This window comes from Amia ocellicauda, chromosome 14 (assembly GCF_036373705.1).
Source record: "Amia ocellicauda isolate fAmiCal2 chromosome 14, fAmiCal2.hap1, whole genome shotgun sequence".
Classification (NCBI taxonomy): domain Eukaryota; kingdom Metazoa; phylum Chordata; class Actinopteri; order Amiiformes; family Amiidae; genus Amia; species Amia ocellicauda.
In genome coordinates, this window is record NC_089863.1 from 21,469,119 (window position 1) to 21,479,118 (window position 10,000).

A 10,000-nucleotide genomic window follows, 5' to 3' on the forward strand; every position below is an offset into this window, starting at 1 on the left:
ATTAATAAAAGTACATTAATACATTTTAAATGTGTGGTTAAAATAAAATAAAAAAAGCAATGCTCTGTTTTCCTGTCTTTCTCTCTGAATCCCTCTCTCCCCCTCAGACCAGCTGCGCCCATTCCTCGATGACTCGACCCCGCGCTTTGTGGAGCGTCTGTTCGAGGCAGTGGAGGAGGGGCGGAGCTCACGGCACGGCAAGGGGGGTAGTGACCGCAGCCGCAAGCGCGACCTGAAGGTGAGTCTCTCTCTCTCTCTCACTCCTGAGACCCCCCCGTCCCCCCGTCCCCCCACCTCAATCTCTCTCTCTCTGCCTCAGGAGGTGTTTGGCGAGGACTCAGAGGCGGCCCGTGAGGCCCCGGTAGGGGACGCGGGGGTGAAGAGGAAGCGGGTGCCGCGATTCGAGGAGGTGGAGGAGCCCGAGGTGTTGCCCGGCCCCCCAGCCGAGAGCCCCGGCATGCTCACTAAGATACAGGTGAGGGGCCCTCGGTGCAGACCACCGGTACCTCTCTGTGACAGGATGGGGGTGAAGTTAACACCTTCTCTCCCCCTCTCTCTCTCTCTCTCTCAGATTAAACAGATGATGGAAGCGGCGACGCGGCAGATAGAGGAGAGGAAGAAGCAGCTGAGCTTTGTTGCTCCGGCCCCCGTGGCCCCGGTGAGACACTGACACACTGTGACACTTGCAGATGCATGGATGAGGGGGACGCATTTACACACTGACCAACTGCATGACGCACAGACCAAAACACTCTGACGCAGGCTGTATCGCCGATTGACACACTGACTGACCCCCCCACACACACACACAGGCTGTACCTCTGACTGACACCCCCACACACAGGCTGTACCGCCGGCTGACACTGCCTGGCACACTGACACTAAAATCTGTGTTTCTTAATGGATTTGTTTGTTACTTGTTTATTTTTCTGTCCTCCTGTGATCATGTGTGTCACTAAAGATCGATTTTTAACCCCCCCCTCCAGCGTGTGCAGGTGCCCGCCCCGGAGCCCCCCACCCGGGGCCAGTCCATCCCCCCCTCGCAGGCGGCCACCTTCATGAACGATGCCATCGAGAAGGCGCGCAAGGCAGCCGAACTGCAAGCCCGGATCCAGTCCCAGCTGGCCCTGAAGCCGGGCATCCTGGGTGCACTGGGTGGCGCCGGCGTGGGTGGCACCAACAACCTGGTGGCCCTGGCCAACCTGCATGCCATGGGCATAGCGCCACCGTGAGTGTTGGAGGGGAACTGCAGCCTGGGGGAGAGGAGGGAGGGGAGGGTCTTGTCTGTCTGTGTCTCTGTCTGTTTCTCTCCGGACATTAACCCCCGATTCCCCACCTGGGCCCCTCAGGAAGGTGGAGCCGCGGGAGGTGTCCCGGCCCACGCCCCTGATCCTGGACGAGCTGGGCCGCACGGTGGACGCCAGCGGCCGCGAGGTGGAGCTGACCCACCGCATGCCCACCCTGAAGGCCAACATCCGGGCGGTGAAGCGCGAGCAGTTCCGCCAGCAGCTGCGCGAGCGGCCAGCTGATGAGCTGGAGGCCACCACCTACTACGACCAGCGCGTCAACCTGGCCCCCGCCCAGCGGCCACGCCGGGGCTTCAAGTTCCACGACAAGGGCCGCTTCGAGAAGATTGCCCAGCGCATCCGCACCAAGGTCAGGGGAGGAGGAGAGGAGAGGAGGGAGAGGGTGCTTTGAGGAGAAGGCGGGAGAGTTTGCTGAGAATAATACAAATCCTTTCTCTCTCTCTCTCTCTCTCTCTCTTGGTGCATCTGTCTCTCAGGCCCAGCTGGAGAAGCTGCAGACAGAGATCGCCCAGGCTGCCCGGCGCACGGGGATCCAGGCCTCCACCAAGCTGGCCCTCATTGCCCCCCGCAAGGAGCTGCGCGACGGGGACGTGCCCCACCTGGAGTGGTGGGATTGCTACATCCTGCCCTCCAACACTGAGCTGTGAGTCCGAGCGAGTGACCGTGTGTGCGCGCGTGTCGGTGTTGTTCGTGCTGAGTTCAGCACTGAGCCGCGAGTCTCACATCTCCCCTCCCTCTCTCTCTCTTTCTCTATCCCTCTCTCGCAGGACCTCCGACAGTGTTGTGCAGGATTCCGATTTATTTGGAATCACAAACCTAGTGGAGCACCCCGCCCAGATGAGCCCCCCAGGTAACCTCCCAGCACTGGCTGACGCACTGACTAGCTGGCTGACACACTGACTGGCTGACGCACTGACACTGACTGGCTGACCCCCTGTCCGTGTCTCCTCAGTGGACCTGGACCAGCCCGTGACTCTGGGCGTGTACCTGACGAAGCGGGAGCAGAAGAAGCTGCGCAGACAGACGCGCCGGGAGGCACAGAAGGAGCTGCAGGAGAAAGTGCGGCTGGGCCTCATGCCCCCCCCAGAGCCCAAGGGTACCTGAACGCACTGTACACATGCACACCAGTGCCTGAACATACTAAATACACACATACTGAACACACTGTACATATTGAACATGTATAACACATTACACACACACTGCACATATGCACACCAGTGCCTGAACACACACACCTGGGCCTGAACACACTGCACACATGCACAACAGTGCCTGAACACACACACTGCACACTGAGCACATTAAAAAAGGAACACACAGACTGGTGTGTAGACTGCTGTACCCTATAGACTGTACAGTGCAAGCTTACACATCACTCTACACCAGGGCCAGTCAATTATTTTTTGTCAAGGTCCAGATAAATAAAAATCACTCCTCCAAATGCCCCTTTCCAACACACAGTTCTGTGAATTAGTAATACCCCGTTACTTAGCCTATATTTAGTACATTCATTTGACAAAGTACAAAAAAAAGTTAAAATGTAAATATAAGTTTTAAAGCACTTTTAGCCCACTTTTAATTGTTTTAATTTGTTAAATATTATTGTAGGTTTTGACAACTGGAGACATGAATTTGTGATTGAGTCATTCAGTCGCAAAAACATAGTTCAAAATCTCCATGAAATCAGGCAGATTTGGATTTGAACATATCTTTGCTTCACAACCACACATCACCCGTGAAAAATCACACATCAACCGACATTGTGCAGCAAATTAGAAGTGGTTTCTGGTACTTGTCTATATCAGTTGTTCTCTGTGATTGAAACGGGTGAGGATGCCCAACTTTCGATGTGTGCGCTGCTAGAAATCTGCACCTGTATTGGAAATCAGCTGATGTAGGAGTCGTCATCCCCCCTCCCTGGTTGTGTGTACGCGCTTTTATACATGTCCACATGCCAAACGATCCACAGTTTCGCTTTTTAGTTATAGAAATCGGGAAAACAAACCGAACAACTGTGCTTTGAGAGTACAAAGTGCATTCTTGCCCTAGTCCAGACCGTGTACAGAGACATCCGACCCGTGAATCTGCGAGCAATCAATCAATCAATCAACCAACCAACCAACCAACGGGAACACAGGCTCTATATAGGACAGCCCATATTAATATGTAACATCGTATTGCCTAATAACCAGGAATTGCTGTTACTAGCTTTCACACAATAACAAGCACTGAGTGCAACAAACCTCCGTAACATTACATTAAAAAAAACAATCATGATAATAAGTTAATTCAAATTATTCTTGCAGTCCAGTCAAAAGCGTCTGGCACTGTGCACTAAACACTGCGTCTCTCTCTCTCTCTCTCTCTCCTCAGTGCGCATCTCTAACCTGATGAGGGTTCTGGGGACAGAGGCGGTACAGGACCCCACTAAGGTGGAGGCGCACGTCCGCGCACAGATGGCCAAGAGACAGAAGTGAGCACAACCCCTCTGTGTGTCTGTGTCTCGCTCTCTTTCTGAGACTGCCTGTAAATTAATCTCTCTCTGTCTCTCAGGGCCCATGAGGAGGCCAATGCGGCGCGGAAGCTGACGGCAGAACAGAGGAAAGAGAAGAAGGTGAAGAAACTGAAGGAGGACCTCAGTCATGGAATTCACATCGCAGTGTACAGGTGAGAGAGAGAGGGGAGGAAGAGCGCAGGAGAAGGAGTGAGAGGGAGATATAGATATAGCACCAGGTCTTGGTAAATCAGTTAAAGGACTCCATTCTCTCCCCCCTGCAGGATCCGTAACCTCACGAACCCAGCCAAGAAGTTCAAAGTGGAGGCCAACGCCAACCAGCTGTACCTGACCGGCACCGTGGTACTGCACCGGGAGATCAACATCGTGGTGGTGGAGGGAGGTGAGATGAGCATGTCAGAGTGTGTTGTGCGTGTGTGCGTGTGTGCGTGCTCTGTTGACACTCCTCTCCTCTCCTCAGGGCCCAAAGCGCAGAAGAAGTTTAAGCGGCTGATGTTGCACAGGATCAAATGGGACGAGCAGAGCAACTCCAAACGAGAGGGTGAGGGAGAGGAGGGTAGAGGGGAATGTGGGATTGTTTTTCTCCATGTGTCCATACATCTGTGTCTTTCATCTTGCATGTCAATGCTGATCTGTAACACTCTCTCTCTCTCTCTTTCTAGACCCCGAGGGATCAGATGAGGAAGGAGTGAAGAAGAAGAACAAGTGTGCTCTGGTGTGGGAGGTGAGTCGGTCTCTCTCTCTCTCTCTCCCCCCCCCTCCCCATCCCTGTGTTAATAATGATTCATACTCGTGCACTCCCCTCTTCCAGGGCACAGCGAAGGAGCGCAGTTTCGGGGAGATGAAGTTCAAGCAGTGCCCCACGGAGAACATGGCCCGCGAACACTTCAAGAAGCACGGCACCGAGCAGTACTGGGACCTGGCGCTCAGCGAGTCTGTGCTGGAGACAGCGGAGGACTGAGGGGGTCGGGACAGGGGGCCGTCCTGGGACCCGGCGCTCGGCGAGTCTGCGCCGGGGGACAGAGAGAGAGAGGAGGAGAAGAGGAGGGAGTAGGGGAGGGCGAGAGCAGAGTGTTTACCTGTGATTGAGATTTGAAGCACGGAGAGCAAGAGATGCTGTTTCTGCGTACAAGACTGTATAGGACAGTGGTTCTCAAACTGGTCCTGGAGTGGTCTTGGTTCCAACTGAGGTCTTAATTGCTTAATTTAATGGTATATTTCTTAATAAGGATTCAATTAAGTAAGGTTGGAAAAAAAACCAGCAGGGCAGGGGGGACTCCAGGACCGGTTTGGGAACCAGTGGTATAGGACATGGGCTGTCTGTGTGAGTGCCTATGACTGTGTCACACAGACTGACACATACACCTTACACACGCTGACACACACACACCTTATAAACACTGACACACTTGTCTTTTTCTTCCTCTCTCATAAGTTCCTATCTGTCTGTCCTGAGGCATCTTCTGCCTCGCTTTGTGAGAGCTGTCTGTCTCTGTCCTCTGTCTGAGGGACTGTCCGTCTCTCCCTCTCTGTCCCCCCCCCACATCTGTACAGAGTGCGGTATGACTGGGGCCCGTCCGTCTGTGTGATGACAGGATACAAACACAGACAGCTGTGCCACCACGGTAACATTGTAAAAGTGTACATATTTTCAACAGAACAAACAATAAAAAAATGTTTGGGGAAAAAACCTGCCATTCAGCATAATTTATTTTTCTGTTTGTGTCTGTCTACATATACACACATGCGAGTACAGTTACAGTAAGGGGCTCTACTGTACATAAGAACATAAAGTTTACAAGCGAGAGGAAGCCATTCACCCCATCCTGCTTGTTTGGTGTCCATTAATAACTAAGTGATCCAAGGATCCTATCCAGTCTATTTTTAAATGATCCCAAATTTTCAGCTTCAGCCACATCGCTGGGGAGTTTGTTCAGATTGTGACGCCTCTCTGTGTGAAGAAGTGTCTCCTGTTTTCTGTCTCGAATGCCTTGAAGCCCAATTTCCATCTGTGTCCCCGGGTGCGTGTGTCCCTGCTGATCTGGAAAAGCTCCTCTGGTTTGATGTGGTCGATGCCTTTCATGATTTTGAAGACTTGGATCAAGTCCCCACGTAGTCTCCTCTGTTCCAGGGTGAAAAGGTTCAGTTCCTCAGTCTCTCAGTAGGACATTCCCTTCAGACCTGGAATAAGTCTGGTTGCTCTCCTCTGAACTGCCTCTAGAGCAGCGATATCTTTCTTGAAATGTGGTGCCTAGAACTGTACACAGTATCCAGATGAGCTCTAACTAGTGCATTGTACAGTCTGAACATCACTGCCCTTGTTTTCTAAAATTCTACACTTTTGACAATATACCCTAGCATTCTGTTTGCCTTCTTTATTGCTTCCCCACATTGTTTGGATGGAGAAAGTGAGGAGTCCACATAGACTCCTAGGTCTTTCTCATGCGTTACTTCATGTAGATCTGTACCTCCCATAGTGTAATTATAGTGGACATTTTTGTTACCTGCATGTATTACCTTGCACTTGTCCACATTGAATTTCATCTGCCAGGTGTCAGCCCGCAACTGTAGTATAGTTCAGTTACAGTAAGGGGCTCTACTGTAGTATAGTTACAGTAAGGAACTGTAGTATAGTTACAATAAGGGGCTCTACTGCAGTATACAGTTAATTTACAGTAAGGGTCTCTACTGTAGAACAATAATGCCATCATCATTTTAATATCTCATACATACGTTTATTAAGGAACTGCATTCTGTTGAGACAGTTTTATCTAAAACGGCATCTGAACTTATAAGGCTAAATTAGACATTGTTGCGTTGTACTAAAACGTCATCGTCAGAGAGAAATTCGTTTGTTCAGACCGCACAGTATGACCCAAAGGCCGACCCTTACAAGTTGGAAGCTACCACTACTGAATGGCGTGATTTCCGGTGAAAGGGCACAATTTGAAAGTGGCGAGAGGAAACTAAATGACACATAAGCCAGTGTGCGTGCTTAAAAAATATATTTTAAAACCACACATCGTTAGAATCACGTAAACGCGTGAAAAAACAAGCTCCCTGCGTCGACGCTCCTCTGCGCACCCGTAGGGGCTGGGCGCATGCGCACGCCGTGGCGGAGAGGGAAAGCGTTCAAGATGGCGGATTGTCGGTGTGTTTTGGGTGCGAGAGTGGCGTGCAGCTTCGCAACCAAAAACAAACTGGTCTGAACCCGAAAAGATAACCAAATAAACGTGCTAAATGAACTACAGACAACACGTGTGGGATTATCTAAAAAAAAAAGTTAGAGAAAAGCGATCTTTATCAGTATAAAGCCGGAGAGCCAGTGAGTTGGCTAGGGGTTGTGTTTGCGGGGGACATTGTGGGACATGACTCTCCAAAACTGCACGATTGAGTCTCACTGCTCCAGAGGGCCGCTGCGTGTCTGAGGGTTGTCGTCTGTGTGGGTATTTTTAATCAAAAATTAGTGTGTCTGTTGAGGGGGTGTTTGATTCTGTTATTGTGCCGGCGAATGTTCGACAGTAACCGTCACTGTCAATCAAAACAGCGCCGCTCTACGGGTCGGGTAGTGGGTCAAAACGGCGCTTACAGCTCGACCCACACGGCTACTGCGCCGCGATAGGGACTGCTTTCTCCCCCTCCTTCACCGGAGCCATTAAAAAAACACACCGAGCCGGAGCCGGAGGGGATCGGAATCCACGACCACAGGTGCCGCCGCAGCTGAAACAATACGTCACCTGATCCACATCGAGAGAGAGAAAGAAAGATGGCGGCTGGCGGTGGCAGCGGCCGGGGCTCCTCGTCCGCCTCGGCCCTGGAGTCGTCGCTGGACCGCAAGTTCCAGGGCGTCTCCAACACCATGGAGTCCATCCAGAGCCTGTCCACCTGGTGCATCGAGAACAAGAAGCACCACTCGGCCGTCGTGCGAGGCTGGATGAAGTGGCTGCGGAGATGTGAGTAGGGGACGGTGGGTGGGATGGTTGTGGGGGGGGGCGGTGATGGCGGTTGTGGGGGGGGGCGGTGATGGCGGCTGTGTGGGGTGCGTAGCTGCCGGAGCTGGATCCATTGTTGTTATTCTCTCTGGCTCTGTCGCTTTCTCTTTCCCTCTGTAACGGAGAGGATGGGGCAGGGGTGGGTGACGCTGGGTATTGTTGTTGGCATGATCGCCCCTTTACTGACGTGTTGCATTGCATTGCATTGCAGTGTACTGACGTGTGTGTGTGTGTGTGTGTGTGTGTTGCGGTACATGGTGCCCTTAACCCCAGGCCGCAAACAGTGGGGTTTCCAGAGCCAGATTTGGACAATATGAGCACCGTGCATGCTAGTGCCCCGCACATTGGTGCACATAGTACTGTATCCGCCTGTGTTTTGTGCAGTTGTGTTGACGTCAGTGTGTTGAGGTGCCCAGTGCCAAGGGGGATACTGAGGGCAAACTGAACTGCACTGAAGTGAACTGGGTTGGCCGTGTAAAATAGTTCACTGGGGACCTGACCCAGACGTGAATGTGACTTTACTTTGCTGAATTTAGGCTGTGCAGCTCAGTGATGTGCACAGTTAAAGTTAGACCATTCCTCCCATCATCTCAGTCCTTTATTTAGACTGAACTGGGACAGATTTATTTTTTTGGTGACTTTTTTTTCAAAGATCAACTTCTGACAACTGCATCATATTTGTAGTCTTTAGGCTGACATTTCAAGGCGTGTTGCGGTGTAGGAAGGGGACTCGAACCCTGACCCTAGCCCGGACCTGTCCCATACTTGACACTAACCCCATGTTTGTGCAAAACTGGGCCAATTCATTAAATCTGCCCTAATTAAATCTGGATTAAAACTAAACTTGACAGATGGTCTAAATTCAGGCGTCTTGTGGAAAGGGGGAAAATGAGATGTACCGTAGGCATCACTTGTGTAGTTAAAGTCTGATCCATGTGGACAGCAGCTCTCCTGTCCCACCCTGGCGTTGTTGCGTGCCCACGGTGGGCTGTATGGCTCCTGGTTGAGGGGATTGCCTAGATCTGGCTCTCAAATTGCTGGTCCCTGTAGCTTTATTGCATTTTTGATTTATTACACCGGTTGTGACAAGACAGGTGTTCAGCATCTTTGTGGCAAGCAGCTGCTGTTGTTGGTTTGTGGGTGGTGGAGGCCTGTTTTTCCTCTGACTTGGGGGGAGGTTTTCTGAAGATGTTGGTCTAAAGTTTAGGTGACTGAGGGACAGTTTCCATAGGTTGTATGGGATGTGGATGGCGCCCAAGAACATGTACCGCTCATAAAACCGAAATGTGTCCCAGATCATCCCTTTTTTATTTTTACTGTACATTTTATTATTTAAATTAGGCATGTATGTTACTCCCACTTGCAACACCAGCTTTGAAATGTATGTGTTTTATCCTGTGTCCTGGAGCTACAAGATGCTTTGGTTGCACACCAGTATGATGCTGTCACACATGACATTGTCCTGGTCACAAGATTTAAAGATATTATCCTACTAACATAGTTACTCTTCAAAGAGTAAACATTAATTCTCTGGGCACCATATAACTAGTCTGAAATGTGTAAAGGTTGAATAAACGCATCATGGACATTGCCCCATGGTGTGCACAATGAGAGCTGTTTCCATAGTAAATGTGCAGAAACAAAACAGACCTTTATGAATATTAAATAGTCACACATTTCTGTTTAAAGTATAGCATTAATATAATAAATGTAACACCCTACTTTCTACTATACAGTAGCCCATAGCCTTATTCATACACATACTACAGAAAAGTAATGTAAGGGTAACAATTTTCAGGTCTATCCAGCTACTCTGACCTGTGTTTCCACTAACATACTGGGGGGGGGCGGCACACCCCCCAAGCTCAGCAGCCCGCTTGAACGACACAAGGAATAAATCTGTTACTCTTAAAATAATAAAATCTACAACCGATAAAGTGCTTGTGTATTGAAATGTAAAGTTTCTTGCAGTTACTCTGTTAACTAGAGGGGCTTTTTTTTTTTTAAAGGGACAGTATACACTCACCTAAAGGATTATTAGGAACACCTGTTCAATTTCTCATTAATGCAATTATCTAACCAACCAATCACATGGCAGTTGCTTCAATGCATTTAGGGGTGTGGTCCGGGTCAAGACAATCTCCTGAACTCCAAACTGAATGTCTGAATGGGAAAGAAAGGTG

The 10,000-nt window shown here is 50.3% G+C and overlaps 2 protein-coding genes across 3 annotated transcripts in view; both read left to right on the forward strand.

Annotated features, from left to right (window-relative positions):
• Positions 1–5,515, forward strand: part of prpf3 (PRP3 pre-mRNA processing factor 3 homolog (yeast)) — a 6,497-nt gene extending 982 nt beyond the window's left edge. The window contains exons 2-15 of one of the 2 annotated variants that reach the window (XM_066721030.1): positions 108–238; positions 320–475; positions 572–658; positions 987–1,228; positions 1,350–1,656; positions 1,784–1,950; positions 2,075–2,157; positions 2,260–2,403; positions 3,684–3,783; positions 3,864–3,977; positions 4,089–4,207; positions 4,286–4,366; positions 4,488–4,549; positions 4,637–5,515. In XM_066721030.1, the coding sequence (XP_066577127.1) occupies positions 108–238; positions 320–475; positions 572–658; positions 987–1,228; positions 1,350–1,656; positions 1,784–1,950; positions 2,075–2,157; positions 2,260–2,403; positions 3,684–3,783; positions 3,864–3,977; positions 4,089–4,207; positions 4,286–4,366; positions 4,488–4,549; positions 4,637–4,786 (1,943 nt within the window). In that variant the 3' untranslated portion in view covers positions 4,787–5,515. Of the gene's footprint in view, positions 1–107; positions 239–319; positions 476–571; positions 659–986; positions 1,229–1,349; positions 1,657–1,783; positions 1,951–2,074; positions 2,158–2,259; positions 2,404–3,683; positions 3,784–3,863; positions 3,978–4,088; positions 4,367–4,487; positions 4,550–4,636 lie in introns of both variants that reach the window. The other variant, XM_066721029.1, reaches the window with a different exon arrangement.
• Positions 5,516–6,714: 1,199 nt separating this feature from the next.
• The window catches only part of LOC136767256 (regulation of nuclear pre-mRNA domain-containing protein 2), a 32,263-nt gene continuing 28,977 nt past the window's right edge, over positions 6,715–10,000 (forward strand). Inside the window, exon 1 of the mRNA XM_066721028.1 lies at positions 6,715–7,778. Coding sequence (XP_066577125.1) covers positions 7,592–7,778 — 187 coding nt within the window. The 5' untranslated portion in view covers positions 6,715–7,591. The remainder of the gene's footprint in view (positions 7,779–10,000) is intronic.